The 22483-nt window shown below is 33.1% G+C and overlaps 3 protein-coding genes across 5 annotated transcripts; 2 read left to right on the top strand and 1 right to left on the bottom strand.

The window, feature by feature from the left end:
- The first annotated feature begins 5465 nt into the window (after positions 1 to 5465).
- LOC101212934 (protein DJ-1 homolog A) lies at positions 5466 to 10912 on the top strand. The gene is made up of 8 exons (XM_004137193.3): positions 5466 to 5717; positions 5833 to 6033; positions 6463 to 6612; positions 6714 to 6896; positions 7120 to 7200; positions 8194 to 8394; positions 8466 to 8606; positions 10381 to 10912. The coding sequence occupies exons 1-8, from the start codon at positions 5577 to 5579 to the stop codon at positions 10585 to 10587; spliced, it is 1305 nt and encodes a 434-aa protein (XP_004137241.1). The 5' UTR covers positions 5466 to 5576; the 3' UTR covers positions 10588 to 10912.
- Positions 10913 to 13665: 2753 nt separating this feature from the next.
- LOC101213174 (cold-responsive protein kinase 1) lies at positions 13666 to 20858 on the top strand. Of its 3 annotated transcripts, XM_031883937.1 has the most exons (9): positions 13666 to 13849; positions 13930 to 14086; positions 15083 to 15200; positions 16116 to 16231; positions 16342 to 16555; positions 16639 to 16876; positions 17640 to 17790; positions 18769 to 19185; positions 20724 to 20858. In XM_031883937.1, the coding sequence occupies exons 3-8, from the start codon at positions 15128 to 15130 to the stop codon at positions 19138 to 19140; spliced, it is 1164 nt and encodes a 387-aa protein (XP_031739797.1). In that variant the 5' UTR covers positions 13666 to 13849; positions 13930 to 14086; positions 15083 to 15127; the 3' UTR covers positions 19141 to 19185; positions 20724 to 20858. The 3 variants fall into 3 exon arrangements, with proteins under 3 accessions (XP_031739797.1, XP_011653284.1, XP_004137242.1); XM_011654982.2 differs by lacking the exon at positions 20724 to 20858 and having other exon boundaries at positions 18769 to 19443; XM_004137194.3 differs by lacking the exon at positions 20724 to 20858 and having other exon boundaries at positions 13667 to 13849; positions 16342 to 16552; positions 18769 to 19443.
- LOC101213419 (ABC transporter G family member 10) lies at positions 19637 to 21951 on the bottom strand. The gene has a single exon (XM_004137195.3). It carries the CDS (start codon positions 21636 to 21638, stop codon positions 19797 to 19799), a length of 1842 nt encoding a protein of 613 aa, XP_004137243.1. The 5' UTR covers positions 21639 to 21951; the 3' UTR covers positions 19637 to 19796.
- Between the last annotated feature and the right edge of the window lie 532 nt (positions 21952 to 22483).

Genomic DNA, 22483 nt, shown 5'->3' with positions numbered 1-22483 from the left:
TTGGATTATTGCAAAACCTTTACCGACAATGTAACTTTTTTTTATTAATATAAATATGTTTCTAAACATATGTGGGTAATATTGAATCATGAGTTTAATTTTTTTACCGCAGAAAATTGTCAAAATAAGTAAATCTATGACAGAAAAATATGTGTGAACCTGAAAAACAACAACACCAAACAAGTGTCGACATATAAGCATTTTTACACAAAAACAGTGTTGTAAGAGCACATTTTTGTTACAAGAATTATGTGTAACAAAACGTTAAAATATAATGAATAGAAAAGCTAATTTTATAAGAAAATACTAAAACTAGTTTCAAGTTTCTAAACCGTCCATCAACCAATACACTAATTAGTTACTTTAGATGGAGTTTATTTTTCTACTCATCATTTTTTAACTAAGCCAAATTTCTTGTTTATACTTGACTCAATTAATCCATTTTTTTTCCATGTAAAAGTGTTATTTATTTATTGTTAGTTTTCTTATCCAACACAACATGTTTAATCAGCAAAACTACGTATCCCTCTATATTTTGTTCAACAAGAGAGATTGCTTATTTTGCTCCACCAACTTGGAGATGCTCGTTGGTTGAAGGACTAACTTATTGTTATTGGTTTATATCCATGGACAGAAAAATATATTTACAGTGAGAAAAGTTCAGTTGTGAGTTTATAATGGAGTGTACACATAGTTAACGAATATTGACTAATGTGATTAATGAGTTTAGTCAATCAATCTCATATCGTTGTAGCTTCTAATCTTTAGGTCAATTAGGCCCCCTTCTAACTTGTAAAGGGTAATATGATTTATTTATATTGGTTTTAATTTGAAATGTTCAAATTCACTTTGGAAATTAGTATAATGTATAGTGATACATTATAACATAAAGTTTATATGTTAATCAAACTTTATTATATAAATTTAATTTTGGATATGATTCAAAATTAACTTATGAGAGGTAAAATATTTGAATGAGTTCAAATATTAGTTTGATGTGAATTGGATTCATATTAAAATTATATTGGTTATGAGAGAAATTTATATTTGAATATAATTCAAATTTAATTTAAATATAATATAAGATATTTAATGTAGTTATTAATTAATTCGATAATTAATTAATAGTTTAGTTTAATTAAATTAATTTAAAACTACACGATATTGGAGAGAATTTCATTAGATGTTATTAAAATATTAATTAAATATGATTGGATTAATTATTAGTTAATTAAGTTATTAAGTAATTAACCAGATTTGAAATTTCTATTAATTTAGTATTTTTTAAATTAATAGAATTTCATTATTCTCTCCTACACTATGAAGAAAATGAAGTTATAAATATTTAGAAGGAAAAAAATTTCTTCAAAATAATCAATTAAGAAAAAAAGAGATGTTTTTGCTCTCTACAAAATAGTTTTTCTCTAAATTTTTTTTTCATCTCAATTGGTTCCCATATAGATTTAGTAAATTTAGAGACGTCAAACTACATAAGTTTTTGTTTCTCTAATCTATATTTCATTAAAGCATGCTTAATAAAAAAAAAATAGTTTTTAAATTATTTTTGTCAATGTACGGCTATTTTGAGATTTCCAAATAAAATTGAGGAATGGTTACGTAAAATCTTTCGTTGCCAAGAGTTTTAATCCCTTCACAAATTTCATGAATATTTTGCTGAAGCTACAATACAATTTCATATCCTCAATACAAAATATTGGTAAAAAAATCTCAAAATCAAATGGTAGGAAAAATACAATTTTCAACATGGCACCATCAAGCATACGAAGGAATGGTTCGTAGAAAACGAATATCTTCAAAACCTTAATCAAAGAAGGAACATCGAGTTCTTAAACGACAAATCAAAACTTCTTGCAGCACTTGCTTAGGCCACAACTGATGCAGATTTTTAAAGATTACTATCAACAACAATCTTCATCTTCAAAATCAACATCATCTTCTATACAAAAAAGACAACAAGCAAGCAGATCTCTAATACGATCTTGATGACCCATTTCTCGACTCATAGTCTATGTGAGCTCGGATGGCATATACCTATTTCAAAAGAAAAATAGGTTTAATATAGAGTTTTCTAAAAGAAGGTTTCTATTCAAATGTTAATTATTAACAAATAATTATTAATTAATTAATTAATTAATAAAAATTAATAAAAATGTAACGTATATTCGCATCTTTAGTATAATTCATTAGTAAACTTTGTAGGTATTCTAGTTTACTTTGTAAGTATTGTTCTATCATCCAGAAATTCAGAAAATATTTGAAGACAACAAGCGCAATTCAAGAACAAGTCCAAGAGCTAAAATGAAATTGTGTATATTTCATGGAGTGTTCGACTAAGTTTGATGGTCTCTACTGTAAGTTGCAATGACGAAGTACGGATTAATATATTAGTCTCAATTAATAATTTGCTGTAGGGAATACTATTAATGATATACGAAAAAAGGACAACAAATATTCTTTGAGAATGGAAAAAGAGCTTCAATAATCTTCCTTGGATCAATGGTCAACAAATCCTTGTAATCTTCCAACTTATTGTGTAGATAATGATAATGTTAATAATAAATAGTAGTTGCGTAAATATGCATAATAATGACACTTACTTGTTAAAGTTAATACAAAGCACATCGAAAAATATTATCGAGCTTCTAATATTTCGACTGCTTCCTTTGTAAACTATCGATCCTAATTCTCTTTGCGTTTAGCATCGAACAATTGGTATAAGAGTCATTCAATAAAAGTTCAATTTCCTTTCAATTCGTTTTGAGGGAGAAGATTTTGATAAATTTTAGTTCTCTTCAAATAACTTTAATTTAAATCATATTTGCATGGGTCTGATATACAACCACACACTCTTGGACCCTCATATGAAGAAGATTGACTCGAAATTTTTGAATATGTAATTGATAGTTAAAAATATAAGATGAATATGAAAAATGTTCTTATTTGTTTAATTCATGGATTCTCCATTGAACTCGATATTTATGACATACCTCTGTCTTTGCTCTATTCATTCTCCTATAAATGAAGGCCGATGATGAAAATTTATTTGATCTCTCTTATTAACAAATCTTCCAAAATTTATTTTGTTGATTTGTTTCGATTCTTTGTTGATTGAAAATTTTTAAAATCTTTCAAGAATTGAGCTGCATGTTATTTGTTAAGAAAGTTAATTGAACTTTCACCCCTAAGGTTGTTTAGAGTTTGTTGATTTCTTTGAGAAACTTTGTTTTTTAGTTTTTATTTTAACCTTTTCTAAGAGATTAGGGGTTTCTTCAAGAGTAGGAGAGTTGAAAATTTATTCTAACTTGAAGACTTCGGCTAGGAAATGGAAGAAAACATTCCGTTGAAATAATTATTTTGAATTTGGATGCTATTTATTTCTCTATTAGATGGAGCCTTGTGCTCTTCGGAATCATGGATGATCTGAAAAGTTTTTGCGATGACATTTTCATTATAAAAACGGTTGAATTCAACATCTTCCATTGGAGGATAATCAGATTTGATTTCTCCTATTTGAGTTTTTCAAGATTCTTTCTCTTTGATTTTGCAAACATGATCAAACTTTTTCCTCTGGTTAAACAATCTAAAAAATGCAGTATGTTCTTGAAGTATTTCAAGAGTCTTGAAATACTATTCTATGAATAGTTTCCTTTTTTATTCAGAGTAAGTTTTGGAATAAGTTTTGGAAAAGGCAATTATTTCTGTACAATTTGCTTTAGACATAAACTCCTTTTGTAGGGATTTTTTGTCAAGTTCAAACTTTGGTTTCAAGATAATTACGTTTAATTGAAAACTGATATCCATTTTTGTTTGAGTTTGAAAATCAAAGAGTTTTTCTTCATAAATGATATTTGGTATTCCTTGATCTAATCTAACATATTTTATTTTTAGAGAATTTGGTCGGTTTAGATTAGGTTTTGACTCACTCCTAATACTAGATGTACTAGGTCTTGAACTCACGTTTTCTTTGACAACATGGAAGCTAGGTAATTCGTTTTCAAATTTGATCTCTACTTTTCCAGCATGATGTTTTATAATATAAGAAACCTATTTTTCTTTCTTTTGAGGGATGAAAGCATTATCTAAAACCAAGTAGGGATTTTTTGTAACTTCATCTCAAGATAAAAGTATTGGAATACTAACCGAAGATTTATTTAATATTTTTGTTTTAGTTGAAAACATTAAAGCTTTTGGATGCATGGTTGTAGTCAAAACTTTGCAAGTGACTTTATAAACAATTGTTAGTTTTTAACACTTTCTTCAAAATTCAAACCTTGTCTAGTACATCTAAACTTAAATGGGAATATGTGGGTCATCAAGAGACACCATAAAAGTTTGGAAAACAATTAAAATAGACAGGGTCATTGACCAAATATGATTCAATTATTCGTATAAAAGAATTTGAAAAATCTTTGTGATGTTTGTCACGTAAAATTGCTAAGACAGTTGTACCAGTCCATATCTAAATATTGGAATTAAGGCTACTTAGACAACACCTATATGGAGAAATAAAAAATCTTTTTGATGCCTTTCAATATCATTCCTTGGAAATAACTGTGTGTAATCAATTTATCTATAAACTGGAACTCTTATTTCAACGATATTTACACAAAGATTTTCTTTGAAATTAAAATTATTTTGGAAGTAAATTGTTTTTTAATCAAGTTTGGGAATTCCTCCATTGAGAAAATCATTTTCTATTTTTGCATTTTGAATTGATTCATTTGTAACATCATTTGAATTGGAGGAAGCAACGACTCCTCAATTTTTTTTTTTTTTTTGAGAAAGTTCTTTGGAAGAAGAATTAGAAGACAAATTTTTTTTTAGAAAATTAGATATTTGAGTTGGATGTAAATAAAGTAAAAAAATAAACCTAAAGCAATGGAGCAAGCTATTAAGAAAACAATAAATAAGAAAAATAGGAAACAAAAAAACAGTTATCAAATACATTTCTGTTTCTTGTTCTAAAAAAAGAAGAAACATGAAACAGAGAACGAGAGAACGTTACCAAATTGGCATGTACGGATTTATGTTGACAAACTTAGAGCAAAGTTGCCCCAAGATCCCTTGAGAATAGCATGAATTAACAATGGAACTCGACCACTTAGCACTTTAAAATATCAAACCAAAATTGTGTCGTTTCACTTGAAATCTCGGAGCTATTTCGATCGAGATTGTCTGAAAAGAACGAAAACGTAACTTTCTTAATAAGTGTGGTACTTTTGAAATATGAAACGAAATTGGGTTGTTTTTGTCATTTTTCCAATTTTCAAGTCTAAGAAATTTATTGCTATTATTTTTTTTTTAAGAGCCATGAAATTTATCAATATAATTTAACCACTTTTAAATCGGTATTTTACCATCATAAAATAAATAGAGTCAATGACGTGGCAAAATCATAGTGAACGTGATCTCCTACAACGAGAAACATCCATTGACGATGATACACCGAATCATTTCCGCCATAGCCAAAAAGCTCAAGCTGGTATCTCCAATGCCACTAGGCTCTACGATATCGAGAGCTACTGTAAATTACCCGTTCTGCCCTCCCATCAAATATGGCAATTTCCCATTTAGTACCTCATTTGCCTCTTCTACGCTTCCCTCTCACTGCGACAAAGCTCACTCCTCAACTCCATTCTTACAGACACCGCTTCTTCTCCATCCGTGCTTCCATGGCGTCTCCTCCTGCTCGCAAGGTCCTATTATAGCTGCTCTATTGAAATATCTTCTTCTCTTACCTGTTGCCTTTTTGTACTGTTTGATTTATGACATTTTGTTTGTGTTTGCAACCTCGTCGTTGGTTGAGATTAGGTTTTGGTTCCGGTTGCGAACGGCACCGAGCCGCTTGAGGCTGTCATCACCATTGACGTGCTTCGACGTGCTGGAGCTGATGTTACTGTTGCTTCCGTGGAGAATCATATTCGTGTTGATGCTGCTCATCAGATCAAGATTGTTGCGGATTCTCTCATTTCTGATTGTGCAGATACTGTTTTCGATCTCATCGCACTTCCTGTACTCATTTTTCTCCTTCGTTTTTGTATTTCTATGCTTTGGCTATGTATTGCATTTGTGATTTCCAGGCTAGTTTGTTTTCAAGAACTTTATGATCGGAAGTCCGATTCCTTACATTTTGAATCTCCCAGTAATGATATTATTAGGCGTTTGATCTTATTGGAAGTTATCTCAGTATACTGGGACTATTCTTACCACTGCATTTCTATCCATCACGTTAGGTCATAAATATTTCTTATCAGTTTTCTACATTGCTGTATTGGTTGGATTATGGATGATTTATCTGCTTTGAAATTTTAAGCCTAATGATGCTACCATTATGAATTACTCTGGTTCTTCAGATTCTCTTTTACCACTTTTTCACAGAGTTTGGTTCATTCACTGTCTGTTTTACTGAAGCATGAAATTTCTGCTATTTTCGTGCTCTAGGGAGGTATGCCAGGTGCTACCAGTCTTAGAGATTGTGCAGTTTTGGAAAACATAGTGAAGAAGCAAGCTGCAGATGGTCGACTTTATGCTGCCATTTGTGCTTCACCTGCTGTGGTGCTTGGATCATGGGGTTTGCTGAAGGGTTTGAAAGTAAGTGAGCAGATATTTTTCTTGAGATTCAAGTCATATTTTGATTTTATAATGAATCGGCTACTCAATTGAATTTTTATTTTAAAACTTGACCTTAAAAGGCCACATGCTATCCATCGTTTATGGAGCAACTGGAATCTACTGCAACTGCTGTTGAATCCCGGGTACAGATTGATGGCCAAGTTGTGACAAGTCGTGGGCCTGGTACTACCTTGGAGTTTGCTGTTGCACTCGTCGATCAATTGTATGGGAAAGAAAAAGCCGATGAAGTTTCTGGACCTCTGGTACAATGCTTTTCTCCAATATTTTTTTGCTATATTTGTGTATGGCGTGTGTGCATTGAACTAATGTAATGGAGATGTCCACTTCCTTTGTTTCTTAGTTCTATTTCCTTCTCATCACACATGATATTCATCTGTTCCCAGAATAATGTTTGTTTTTTCCTGTAAAAACCCTGAGTTGCTGTACATTTGCTTATCCATATGCTGCTTTTTAATGTCTAATCAGTTGTTGCGTTCCAATCATGGTCATGAATATACCATAGCTGAGCAAAATCAAGTGAAGTGGACATTTGATGATGGCCCAAGGGTAAGGTTTATATCTTCTATTCAGATACCGTGGTTGCAATCATTGTAACTAATTCATCTAATTATTGTCCCGTCTGCTTACTGAAAAAGCAAGTGTTTTTCCCCGTGTTTAAAATATGATGCAAATATCTATTTCAATATCTGTACATCAGTATGTATCTCATTGGAGTCGTTGGATGCTAGGTCTATTGGTCTAAGAGAGAGATAGTTAGGAAATAATTTCTGATTAGCATAGCTTCTGGAGGTTGGAAGCTCATTTGTGATAGAAATGCAACTTGGTTGTCTTTTTAGAGAAAATAAACGGAAGAACAAGACAGCATTCTGCAAGGCACCTGAGAAAGGGAGTTATTTGACATGTATGCCAGAATTACTAGAATAAACTAAACTAGTAGCATCTGCTTACCTGCGAAATCTTATTGGATAGTGGCAAGCTATCTTTTTCTTCTGCTTTAGGTTGGTTTTGGGATGTGTAACACTGTGATATGTCCTGGGGTTTTTCAAAGAGCTGGAAAGTAACATTCTTTGGCTGGAAGTTGAGATTAAGTCAAGATTTAGAAGCCAAATTCATGCATGAAGAACTTTAAATCTTTTGCACGGAAAAAATTGTTATATCTACACGAAGTTCAACACCTCAGTTGAGATAAGGGATCCAATTGTTACTTAGAGCTATCTTTTACATTAGTTATCAAAATTCACAATTCTCAGTCCACAATTCACATTAGTTATCACTATTCTCAATTCACAGTCCATAATCATGGGACATTTTCAGTGTTTTTGAGGGTTGCTTATGTATTGAACAATGTGAAGAATTATCACATTGGTATTAGCTTATTAAGTAGATAATTTAATGTAAACAGTGTTGGTGTACATTTTAAATTTATCTCACATGTTATACTAACACAAAACAATGATTCCAGCTAAATGATAGGCCTCTTTTTAATTTGAAATTAGAATTACCGGGTGATAGTGAGTAATATTCATACTTTGCTTTCAGATTCTCGTACCTATTGCTAGTGGTACTGAGGAAATGGAGGCTGTTATGATCATTGATATTCTTCGGAGAGCTAAAGGGAAAGTGGTGGTGGCTTCTGTTGAGGACACACTAGAGATTCTTGCATCACGAAAAGTTAAACTGGAGGCAGATTTACTTCTTGACGAAGCTGCTGAACAGTCATACGATCTAATTGTTTTGCCTGTAAGTTTAAATTTTTGGATGGTATGTACTGACGATTGAGTTGAACTAATTTTGGACCTGCATGCTTGCAGGGAGGGCTTGGTGGCGCAGAAGCGTTTGCAAAATCTGAAAAACTGGTTAATTTGCTAAAAAAGCAGAGAGAATCAAACAAACCCTATGGAGCAATATGTGCATCCCCAGCTTTGGTCTTAGAACCTCACGGCTTGCTGAAGGTATCATCTGAACATATTTTCAATTACTTTTTTCTCCTGATTACGTTCATCTACTCTAAGATCACACAAAATTGAAAATAATAAATCTCATACTGCACAATTTTAGATGAACTCAGTGCATCACTTGTAATCAATCAGCCATTGGTTTCATGCTTTTTCATACAATCGTGAGCTCAGAAAATTGCACTATAAATTTTTGAAAATGAGGCGCTGAAATAATTTGAAATATTCTTCACATGATCTACAGAAAAACACTTCTTATTTGAACCTTTGCATATCATCGGTTAAAAAGTTCAGCTGACAACTTTAGCTGTTGACTCCTAGATATCCATAATCCAGTCTTATTTTCCCTAATTTCCAACCTGGTATAGGAAGAATGCATGGATTTTCACCAGTAATTTTGATTTTGACCATGGTCATTAATTAGTTAGTTCGATTAGACTATAGCCTATTCAAAACTCCAGTAGTGTCTAATATTGAAAGGACAAGTTAAAGGAGGCTTGTTAACGAGGTTGTTGGAGAAGAATGTTCGGATATTGGCATTCTTATGGAGACTAAAAGAAGTTCTTTTTGCATTAGAAGTGTTGGAAGTATTTGGAGGAGAAGGGAGGATTGAGTGGGAGGTCCTTTGAGTTGGTTGGGTCCTCAAGAGGAATTCCATTTTGTGAAGCACTAGGTTTTGGAGGCCTGTACTTTTAGGGAGGGAAGAAGAGACGTTTGCATTTAGAGTAATCCAAGCGAAGGGTTTTCTTGTAAATACTTCATCAGGTTGTTATTGGATCCCTCTCCCATTGGGGAGTCCTTGTTCCATGTTATTTGGAGGATTAAGATCCCTAAGAGTCAGGTTTTTTTATTTGACAAGTCTTCCTTGGTCATGGGAACACTCTTGATAGGCTTGTTAGGAGATGAACTTCACTTGTGGGGCCTTTTTTCCGTGTTCTTTGTTGGAAGGCTGAGGAAGACTTGAATCGGAGGAAAACTTGGATAATCTCTTTTGGGCTGTTAGTATGGGAGAAGGGTGTGGAGTTTTTTCTTGCAGTAGTTTGATGTTTGCATTTTTGGGCAGGGAAACATTTGTGTGATTGAAGAATTCCTTCTCCATCCTCCTTTCACAGAGAGAGACTATTTTTTTGTGATTTGCTGGGGTGTGTACAGTGGTTTGGGATATTTGGGGGAGAGGAATGGTAGTGTGTTTAGAGGAGGAAGTGAAGGGGACCCTTGTGAGGTTTGGTCCTTGGCGAGATATCATGTCCCTTTGGGCTTCGGTTTCGAAGCTTTTTTGTAATTATTCTCTAGGAAACATTTTCCTTACTTTGAACCCCTTCCTTTAGTTGGGGTATTTTGGTGGGTTTGTCTTTTTTGTATTTTTTATGCAGTTGTATTCTCTCATTTTTCCTCAATGGTTGTTTAAAAAAAACCATAGGGAAATGGAAAAGACAATCTGATAATCTTCTTTTGAGAGGAAATTTTATTTATTATTTTTCTTCTTCCTTTATTTTTTTCCCTCTCACCGTACACTACATGTATCACAAAGTTGGGTTTATAATTTCAGGTTTTTTGTTTTACATTACATGCATATCAGATTATATTGTATTTTCTTCTTCTCACTTATTTTAAAGTTAATTACTGTTTTTCTTTCTTTTTTTGTTTTAATATATATTGTAGACTTAATTATTTATATTTATATTTGAATATTATTTACGAAATTCACGATACATATATTAAAATTTGATTTTAATACTCCTCCGTTTGACGAATTAACAACCTTGCTCAGGATAAGAAAGCCACTGCTTTTCCTGCATTATGTGACAAACTGTCGGACAAAAGCGAGATTGATAACAGAGTGATGGTTGACGGAAATCTCATTACAAGCCGGGGACCTGGAACGACAATGGAGTTTTCTTTGGCGATTGTAGAGAAGCTTTTTGGAAGAGACACAGCAGTTCAGCTGGGAAAAACAATGGTCTTCATTCAGGATTAGAGGTCAATCCAGCATTTTTCTCACTGCCAGTGTTCCATCTTCTTAACTACCATGGATGAGTCGAATAACATTGTATTAACTGGAGAGTTGGATTCTCATTTGAATGTGTGAATCCCACTTCTAAATTTTGTATATATGTTTGTGGAATAATATAATGAGTTCTATATAGCCTGAAATGCTGGATCACAACTTGAGGTTTTCTTATCTACGTTTCCCGAGTCCATATTGCGGTAACTATGGAATGAATCCTTGTAACTGCTACTTCTCATGCCGGCTTGTTTAGGACTAAATTATAGGTTCTCTTCTATTGTCTTCTGAGAGATAAGATGTATCTCAGTCTAATTGATTTTGAGGTGGAACTTCATGTTTATGTAATCATAGTAGTAAAAAAGCTTAGAAGACTTATGGATATTTGGTCCAAAATTTGGAATGGACTCGAGAATGATAAAGTTGAAAAGGCATCATCATGAGAGGGAGTATTGAGAATGTTTAAAAAAAATGTCTCAAAATTTTCAAATGAAATAGATAGAAGTTGAAATAGATATTAGATTCAAAATTAGAATATCACTTGATAAAGTCAAACAGGCATCATTTTAGAATTTTAAGTTGTAAATAAATGAAATCTATATCTTGAATTTTGAGGTGTAACTTTGTTGTGTTTATTTCATGGTTTGTAGTTTTTCTTTAATTTCTTAAAAAATAGTTACAAAATGTTCCAAAATTATCTTTTAGACTAAACCAAGTAAATATAAAGTAAGATCGCTATCTTTTTTATTTTTTTATTTTTTGTTGAAAGAAGCATCATACGTTCTTTATAATTTATGGAACTTAGAAGAAGGGAACAAAATAAATACAATTGTGGAATTTGTGGATAAATAACAAATTATATTTACCTTTCAACAACTACGTCAAAACGTCTAGAAAACTTCACAATTTTCTCTCCATTGGCGCAAATTTCGAATATTTTCTTTCACACATAGTCTCATTTCTTTCCAAAAAAAGAAAAAAAGAAAAGAAGACTTGCATTTAATTATTACTATAACCATTATCTGGTAAGACAGAAAATATAAAATACATCTAAATTTGGAAGAAACTGAATTAAAGTTTTACGATTTTTATTTAGTCTTCATTTACAATTACTAGTCCATCATTTTTACATATATGTAAGATTTATTTAAATTCATAGATTATTACTACTTTATTTTCTCTTTTAAATTAAAGACTTTTGCTTGTTGATTACATCTTCTATAACTTATCATAGCCACAAATTTGTTTGTTTTTCATTTTAATCCAACATATGTTAAATTGTCATCCAGAGGGAAGATGATGGTCGAATTTTGAGAGTTATTTTAAAAATACCATACAAAAATATTTACCCTTTAATCATAATTAAATGAAAATTTGTCTTTTACTATTTTTTTTGGCCAAAGGGTAAGTAGATTATTTTGTTTTTATTATTTTAAAAAAAAACCTTTTTATTTAGGTTAATTTACGTAACAAAACCAAAAGATATTTACTATCACTCTAACACAAAAAAAAAAAAAAAAGTTAAAGCTTATCAGTGGTGTAGAACAAACCACAAAAATATTTACACCGTATAGAACAATTTTAAAAAAGAAAAAAAAATCTATATGTCCAGTAAAATAACAAAAATATCTCTCAATTAATCGGTCACACACGAGTGAAAAATGGTTTTGTACCAAGTCTAAACGATCTTGTACTCAACCTAAATGATCTCTTAGCAAGTCTAAATGATTTTGTACTCTTGTACCAAATTTAAACGATCTTGTACCTAGTCTAAACAATCTATTAGTGATAGTGGTCTATCTCTGTCTATGTAGATAGACAACTGATCGTTTAGATATATGTACACGATCATGTGTACGTTGTCATTGTTTATCAATAGTAGACATTGATAGAATCAACCACAAAATTTTGTTATACCTGTAGATACATAAATACATGTAAAGCAAAAAAGTAAGTATGTTGATGGTTGATGACCACTTAATATCTCAAACACTAACCTATATAACTTTTGAGGGTATACATCCACTTAACTAAATTAGTGGAGTCCATGCTGTATAATGTCCATTACAGTCCCTAAATAAGGATAGGAAAAATAATGTCAACAAAGTCCATGGTCTTCACCCATTACCATTACATTGTTAAAAACTCAAATCAAATATCAACAGAAATGTCTACCATTTTAGTAACTTTTACTCTTTTTAGTCATTATTTTGTGTGATTTCTCAACTTGGGAAATTAATTAAATATCAATCAACATACTAAAACAGAATCTTTATTATCAAATCTCATCTTAATAAAGTGCCATTGAGCCAATTCTTTTACTTATTATATATATACTGGGATCCACCATCAACCATCTTGAGAAACAACATGAAAAAAACAAAAATGCCTCTTTATTTCTAATATTTCAAGAGTTGATATGTGATGTATAATATAGAAATAAATAGTACATGCCAAAAGTTGAAAGATTAATGTAAATTTACCTTTTTCATAATTTGTTGAATGTGTAGCTCAAGAGTCTTTTCAATAATAAAAAGACTACCATTTCAAGCGAGAAAATGAGAAATGTCAAATTTGAGTATCCTATCTATGTGGATATTTTCTAATATGTAAAGACTTTTCTTTCAAAAAAAAAATTAGTTGACCACTTTTAAATTGGTTAAGAAATACTTAAGGTAAAATTTAATTATGTTATAAATGTGTATATAATTTTTTGTTGCTAGGTAGAAATAAGTTTAATTTAACTAATATTCAAGGTTTTACAGGAATTTTGATGGAAATGTCTACTAAATGATGTATATTTTTGAAAAAATTTATAAAAACAAAAAATTCAATACAAAAGAACTTAAATTAGTAAATAAAATTTTAAGACTACTTAATATGTCTATTATATATTTATATTAATGAGATTTTGCTGTCTATTTTGAAGATTTTGTTAATTTTATCTATGATATAAAATTTAATCTATGCTAACGCCTAATGTATACTCCCATCATAGTTGTAATAATCAAATGTTTCAATCAATATGAAATGTATAGAGACCACTCTCTATATTTTAAAGAAAACCCATTGTTAGAAAAAAGGAAAGAGAGAGAGAGAGATAGAGAAAGTGGATTTATGGCTGGTTGGCAAATGTGAGTAGCCGGCGTAGAAGTATAAGCATCTTCATTCCGGTTTGTTCAAACGCACTGTTCATCTTAGGACCGACGAATTCCACGCGCTAATATTCTCAATTGTAATCTCCATCTCTTTCTTCCATTTTTGTTGCATTTCACAACAACTAATTTTCATATCTGTTTTTTTGTTTAAATGCAGTTGGACTCTGTTCGTGTTGCTGTTTGATTCTTTTCGCGTTTGGCGGCTCTCACTAATTAAACCACGCTCTGTTGTTATCCTGCTTTCCGTGAGGCAGGAAGCAATTTCTTCGAGCTCTACCTCCGGTCAGGGCTGGCGGTGACTTGTGGCGGTTGAGGTAAGTTCAGTTGTTGTTTTGTTGTACTTGGATGAGAATTGAGTTAGAATTTACATAATTTTAAATGTTCTTCCTTGTATTATCGTTCACCGTTAAGTCTGAATTCTCAAGGTTCTGCTCTTTAGTTTTCTGTAGTTTTTTTTTTGGGGCTGTGTTGCATAATCTGCGTTGAATTTAGCTCAATTTCGTTAGAACTTATTAGAAGCTTGTTAAATCCTTGGTTACTGAGAAAGATCGGCGCCTGAATGGATTTCTCTAAGCTCAAGAGAGCTGTTGGTTTTTTCAGTCAATCCTGATGAAATCATGTGAAACACAAAAGCGCTCTTGGTTTCTAATTCTAATTACTTTGTTTGGATCGGGATAATTTCAAGGAATCTCCAAATGAATGTTATCATGTCTTTCTAAATTGCCTATATGGGTCAGTGTTGAAATATGAGCGCCTTAATGTCGCTTCTTTCTTACGGTTATATTTGATAAGCGGTGCCAATTTACACGGGAAGGTTCGTTATCTCGGAAATGGAAACTTATTGGGGATCAATCAAGATTCTCGAAGTGGCCAGAATAGAATGGACAGTGTTGTTTTTAACTGTTTATTTATCTTATTTTTTCGTCTAACTTGTTCTGAATTCTGATATGCTTAAACACATCAGATTTTAACGAGTGGGTCCCATCATGATCGTACTCACAGTATATTCGTTTGTTTCTACTTTTACGTGGTTGGATTTTGACCATTAGTAGGCCAGCTTCTCTTACATCTCAGGATGCAACTTTTTCTTCTAATAAAACGCATAATATCTTGTTAAAGAATCAGACACTAGTTCCAGTAATATTTTTCATTTTCTGATGTCAAACGACTATCAGATTCCTATATTGTTCCTCTTGTTTTGCTTATGAGATAATTCCACAAGTAACTTGAGTACTAGACAAACTCATACGACTGGGTGTGTCCAAAATTGACTACTTCTACTTCTTCTTCTTCTTCCTTTTTAATGACAGAGATTTTACTTGTTGGATCAGAAGTTGAACATAATATAAGTCGTGATGACTTGTTTCTGTTTTGGTTCAAAAAGAAATAGTGATTCGTCGGTTGCACAAACAATTGCAGTAGTTGAAGGTATGCTAGTTTAGATTGATATAGCACAACTGATTCTGCAATAATTTATGATGGCTGTTGTATGAGATACTTGGCAAGAACTTTGGCTGCATTACCCTTCTATCACAGCACCAAGAACACAAGTTTTTGCTTAAATGAATAGGTCTACACTGATGAAAGAGGATCTAACACACCAGTAATCAATGGCTTCCTTATATGTAATTTTTGTCAAATTTCTCGAAATTTTTTGGTGTAACCTTGCTTTAAGTGCAGCATAGATGACCATCGTTATTGGATGCTTGAAATCATAGTTACAACCTTCTGTTGTTAAGAAAAAGGAAAGGTCTGTTGATAAAAAATGGGCACTGTTGTCTGAGTCCAAAATTTTAATAAGAGAAGAAAAACGAATTTCATTCTTTTTATCTCTCTTTCTCACTGCTCTTATGTGGCAGTGTTTCTCTACGAGTATATGAGGACTCAATTTCAAATTGTTTACTAGAAAGATTTATTTTTCGTAGGAAAAACTCTTCGAACAAAGTTCTGCCATGAACATCTTGTCTCTACATTAATTTTTCTCATGTTCTCTTTTATCCTCTTTTTGTGGAAAAATTGCAATTTGTAACTGCATCCTCCCACAATTATACTAAACGGCTCAAATTTTCTATATCCTTATTTGTCTAATGTGCCTGCACTCTGTCTTCAATTTTGATGTTAAAATTAGATTAAATTTCTCTTTTTTCCTCTTCTTCTTTATGAAGTCAAGCTGTTTCATGGTCTGTCGTTTGAAGAAAATTTGAAAACAAGATCTGGTTTCATGATGATGAAGAGATAACAAATCATCAAAATTAGTCATATTCTCTGGGCACTGAAATTTTTTCATGGCCATATGATTTGAACTTTTTAAATGACGTTGTTTAAGCTCTATAATTGATACAGAGATTTCAAATATTCCGAACGTTCGGTTGTACTCATACAAAGAACTTAGAAAAGCAACTGAAAATTTCAGGTCTGAAAACAAACTTGGACAGGGAGGTTTTGGATCTGTCTACAAGGTACAGCTGAAGCAGCTTCTTGTGGTTTCTTGCTGATAACTAATGTCCAAAAGTTATTTCTTCAGCTCCGTTGGTACTGAGTTCTGTTTTGAACTATTTCACTTGAGCAGGGAAGGCTTGGAAATGGAACTTTGGCTGCCATAAAGGTACTATCCATGGATTCAAGCCAAGGGACACGTGAATTTTTGGCAGAAATCAATGTGATCTCAGTTATAAATCATGATAACCTGGTTAAGTTGCATGGTTGTTGTGTGGAAGGGCAGCACCGGATCCTGGTCTATCCTTACCTAGAAAATAGCAGTCTTGACAAGATGCTTTTTGGTGGTTAAATATCCTGTTTTGTTTTATTCTCTCAGTTCTGTACTTTTTTCACAAACAACTTATTCTAATGGACCTTCATACAATAGGTAGAGGACATAGGAATATTCAATTCAATTGGCAAACAAGGTGTAAAATATGCATTGGCGTTGCACAGGGGCTAGCGTTCCTTCATGAGGAAGTTCAGCCGCATGTTATACACAGAGACATCAAGGCAAGCAATATCCTGCTTGATAAGGATTTAAACCCAAAAATTTCTGATTTTGGTCTTGCTAGACTACTCCCTGCTAACTTGACTCATGTTAGTACACGTGTTGCCGGGACAGTGTAAGTTGTCCATGCTAGTGATGTTAAATTTTTAATCTCAGAACATTGCAGAGCTAAATCCTCTGAAAATGATATTTAGTCTCCCTATGTTATTTAGTATCTTTTTTCTGAAAAGCTTTGTGATGATGACTGTTTCTGTTTGGAGTCTTCATGTACTATATTTCTGTTACTGCTCTTGTGTTGCATTAAGTTCTGTTCAAGTCTGGAGGAAGGTTTATCTTGTTTGTATATTAAACATTCATACAAGACGGTATGCAATTAGCAATGTGTATCAAAGAATCTAAACAGATATACTGACTACATATGTTTGTAGAAGTTCATACTTTTGGTCATAAAAAAATTTATGATCTAATTGAAATTTGCAATGATAGTAAAAGGTGATGCTGACAAATTGTATGTTCTATGCTAGTTCCTGGTATGTGTTCTCTTAGGAGTCAGAACATTTCCTCCATTTTCCTTTTTAACACCCAAATAATTTTAACCCTTATTTGTGCATTGAGTTTGAATTAGAAGCAATTGTCTAACCTTGGGATATTCAGACTATAGTAACTAAACAAGGTATGAAACGATCTGACAGACCTCTTGCTTATCAAGAGAACTTCTGCTTCCACTAACCTTAGTTCTCCCTGTTTTTAACCACAAATTCTGACAAGCTGACACTTATTATCGAGTCTTGCAACCTCCCCTTGCAAACTTACCAGTTTTACTTTCTTTTGGGAAAAAAAATGTTAAAACTAACTCTTTTGCTGTATTGTTTATGAAGAGGTTATCTTGCACCTGAATTTGCCATACGGGGACAAGCGACAAGAAGAACAGATATTTATAGTTTTGGTGTCTTACTTTTGGAAATTGTTTGTGGGAGGTACAACATAAATAGACGGTTACCTGCTGAAGAACCGTATCTTCTTGAAATGGTATGCTTCAGTTGCTGTTTTAAATGAAAATAAAAAGTGGGAAGGGATGTAGTTGGAGTTGACTGTACAACTCAAATGAAAAACCTTCCATAACTGAGCATTTCTTGTAATTGATACCAAATTACTTTATAAACATGTGCACTAACTTGATCATGATGGGCATCAAAATCTAGCCAACGAGACTGTATTAGTGTTACTCTATGGTTTGTTGAACTTCTAGATTCCTTCCATGTTTTTGCCCCCAAAGATGGACATAGTAGTGCTTTTAAAACCTACCCATCCTCAGCCGTAAGAATCCAAAATTTTATTGTATTTTGCTATGTATATTGCCCTTGAGTGCAGTATTATAGTTTCTAAAATGCGTTCCAATATTTGTTCAAAACTTAAGGTAAACAGTCCCTTCTTCTGGCATTGGATGTAATATTAAATTCAGACTTCAACTAAAACAAAAATGAAATCATAGTCTAAATATCCAGCAAAATATTTACATTACATTTTTTAGTTGAATTTTCTAGAAAGTTGGGTGTTATCATTGACCATGCTATTATCCCTTAAGTTCCAGGATCATTCTCTTCGGGTAATACATGATTGAATATTTTTATCAAGATTGATAGGTTCACATATATATATTTCAGTACTTCGGCTTTTGCTTCTAGTTCTCTTTCCCTAGGCCTCAAGGTCTGTGCTTTCGTTTGTTTATTTTTAACGCTCCATGCATCTGCATCTGCTTGTTGATTTATATATAACAACGGAATTTGGAGAGCAGAGGAAAATCTATTTATTTTAAGAAGAATTATACTTATCCCTATAAATTTTGATGAGCAAGGATGGAAATATTGAAGCATATGGGTAGAACCTGCATCCTTTTGCAATAAAATGTGAAGAAAATATTTTATCATGCAATGGCTATTTTTGGAATATTTTGTTCTTCTATGCTAAATGTGCTGGTAATTCTAACAATAGATGTAAATGCTACAGGTGTGGGAGCATCATGAGAAAGGGCAATTGTTGGAATTGGTAGACATATCATTACGTCAAGACTTTGTGACGGAGCAGGCCTGTAGATACTTAAAAATCGGTCTTCTCTGCACCCAAGATATGCCAAAACTCCGGCCATCTATGGCTACTGTTGTCAAGATGCTAACGGGTGAAATCGATATATCTGATCAAACAATATCTAGACCAGGAATGCTTTCAGAGTTCATGCTTCGAAAAGATGTACTATGCAAGAAAGGTGAGTCAACAGCTGAAGACTCAGGAAAGCCAATTGATTCAACTTCATCATCAAGACACATGGACACCTCATATGCTACGATAACCTTCGATTCAATATTTGATCGTAGTAACTGAGTTATAAATTATTTGTTGGTTAGCAAGCCTTCTAATTAACGGGAGGTATATATTTATTTTTTTGTTCTATCATGAATACATGAATTCTATTCTACTATTGGCACTTTTTCCACTTTCATGTGTCAGTATCTAACCTTGTCATTGTAGGAGTTTTTAGTGATGAATTTTCATTGAAAATCACATGACGTGTTGTGTTCTCGAGGTGTATATCGAACTATTCTTTGTATTTTTGGTCCTGTTAGTATGAACAAATGTATCAATATTTGCATGTAAAGGATATGAAGCTGCTTGGTGTGTTGTGCATTTTGATTGTTTGATCTCTCTCTCCCTTTCCCTCTTTTTAGACAAAGAACAAGAGAAACTCAAATACAAATCCCAAAGATGAAACCACAACCAAATGTTTACCAAAAAAACAGAAGCTTATTTCTTTCTCAAATCAAATGAATCTCTTAAAAGATGAACCAAGTACTTCCTCACTATTAAGATATATAGGATCTGCATGGAATGTGCTTTGTGTATCTTATTACTTTTTTATAAAGATGTAACATTCTAAAATTTTTAACAAATCTGAACAAAGAAAATATAAATAAATTTGAATGAAGTGAAGAAAAAAAACTAGAAACAAAAACAAATATCTACCCTATAGGCTATAAAATCTAGCTTCTGATTTTGTTACATCTGTACCACAAGATCACAAAAGAGAGGATTCTGTACCCAACAATGAATCCCAACATTACTGCCAAATTGGTCCATTTTTGTGACTCTTTTAGTCCTTGTTGTCTTAAGAACATTTCTCCATATGTTGTACATACTCCTTCTTTGGACTCTATACATCTTCCCTTCCCTTGTTCTCCTCCATACTCGTTTATCAAGAAACACTCAAATGGGTACTTGAAAAGACTCAAATAGTGCACAAAAAGCCAGTAGTTGGGGATGTTCTTCTTCGAGATAAAGTAACCAGAAAAGAGAAAGAAAGAACCCATTAGCCCTGCTATTACTGAGTTTCCTGTAATAAAATTTGGAACAAGAGCACTGAAACATGCTACGAAAGAATTGGACATTAGAACGACCATCCAAATGACTAGAGAGAAGTAAAAGAACCCGGAAACTTCATTTTTAAAGCCAACCAACCAATAAACACTGGCTGCAAAGAGAAGAGAGACCATCAAAAGGAATGGGAGAAAGATAAGGGTGTTTGCTAGAACATAGGAAGATACTCTGTAAGCACCTCTTGATGTCTCTCTCATCAGGATCATTCTCTCTCTCAAGAAGATTGGAAGACCCTCTGTTGTTGAAGATAGCAAGAACGTGAGACTAAAGGCAAAAAACCCGAGTCGGGTTTGCAATGCAGTTCTGCCATTATTATTCCCAGTTTTGAAGAATATGGTCCCAAGTACCAATCCAGCCACCAAGGCTTGAATGACTCTTGTAGCAAAGAGTTGTTTGGTCCTAAATGTGTTTTTGAAAAATCTTTGTCCTAGTATTACAACTTCCTTGGATCTAGAATTCTGGTAAGAAATATGTTCTTCGTCCTTGTTGAGGCGTGGAACTCTTATTGTCTGATTCTCAACCCTGTTTTGTAGGTAATGGAGTCTGTTGAAAGTTTCTGAAGCATGCATAGCCAAGCTGTCCACAACATCAATGGCAAATTCAAGCACATTTACATGGTGAGGGATCTGATGATTAGCAAGCTTAAGCATCTCCTCAAGATGATCCAGTGATCCATTATGCATCACAACTCCACTAGAAAGCAGAATTAGACGATCGAAAAGTTCAAGGATTCGAAAACCGGGTTGATGGATGGTTAAAAGAACAGTCTTACCTTGGCTAACGACCATTCTTCTAAGCACTGACATAACATGAAGTGCTGAGACTGAATCCAACCCTGAGGTGGGTTCATCAATGAAAATCACAGCTGGGTCATGAACCAGTTCAACTCCAATCGAAACTCTCCGTCTTTCACCTCCTGAAATGCCTCGGTTTGATCCTCCTCCAACCCTCGATCCTGCTACTTGTTCCAACCCAAGATCTTTCATCAACTTTCTCACTCTAGATTCAGCCTCTTTTCTCCCACCAGCAAGCCTCAGTAGAGCACTGTACATGAGTGATTCTTCAACTGTGAGGAATGGGAAAAGTGCATCGTCCTGCGTGACGTATCCTGAGATTCTTGGGAACATTTTCTCAAGCATATGCTGGTCATTTACAAGCACTTGGCCTGAAATCTTCTTCAAAGGTATGTTTCCTCCAAGAATCTCTAGCAACGTTGTTTTGCCAGCCCCACTAGGACCAGCAATGGCTGTAATCTCCCCAGCTCTGGCCTCACAATTTACATTCTTCAAAATGAACTTTGGACCTCGCTTTGAACTCCCACCACCACGACCACACACCCAATTCAACCCATCAAAACTCTCACTTGTTTTGTAACAAAGATTTCTTGCTTCTATTCTGTAATGGCTTCTCTGATCACCTGAAATAGGCCTCTTCATTGGCAATTCCATGAAGAAGATAGACAGGAAACTGTGAGAAGAGATAAAGCTGTAGAAAGAGAGAAAGAAAGAGAGTTGTTTCTAAGAATGCCTATAAGAAGATGAGCTAACCCACCAAACTTATGAATATTGTGAGAAGTTATATATGGGAAGGCAAGAAGAGGAAAAACATAGATATTTTCCATTCATAAGCTAGGCAGCTTTTGAACAACAATATTTGACCTGACCATGCATGATCTCCTTTTCATTTCTCATTTTTAGGCTAAAGAAGAGATATATATCAATTTAAATATTTATTTAACATGTAGGACAAAATTGGAGATATTGTTTGAAGCATGGATTCGGATATTGATATCAAGATTTCAATTTTACGAATATATGGATGGACATAACATTATCAGCTACACTATACCACTACGACAAGGTTGGATGACAAATTTTTATGATCATTCGGATAGATGAATTTTGAACTTGCATAAAATAAAATGATTTATTTAGAGGTGACTTTATTCAACACAGTTGAAGATGCATAAAAGAAGTTAATTTTCTGGTGAGCTGCATGTTGACTGCCTAATTTGAAGAGTATTGTGTGTTGGGTTGCTTCACCATCTTTTCCCCAACTCTTAATTTAACACTTCATCCATTTGTTTTCAAAATTCTATGCTGACCGTTAAGGCCATGGAACTTTCGTACACCCATTCTTCAAGACTCTACACCTGTGCTTATCCTGGAGTTAGTTATTTTTTTGGAATATTTTGATTCCGTAACCAAAACCATTTTGATTTTTTATTTTCCTTTTTCGTCATTCTTTCATTCTCTCTTCATTTAAATGTGCATAAATTCAAATCCCCAAAAGG

This window comes from Cucumis sativus, chromosome 4 (assembly GCF_000004075.3).
Source record: "Cucumis sativus cultivar 9930 chromosome 4, Cucumber_9930_V3, whole genome shotgun sequence".
Lineage (NCBI taxonomy): Eukaryota > Viridiplantae > Streptophyta > Magnoliopsida > Cucurbitales > Cucurbitaceae > Cucumis > Cucumis sativus.
The sequence above is the reverse complement of the archived record's forward strand: the minus strand, read 5'-3'. Positions and strand labels throughout refer to the sequence as shown.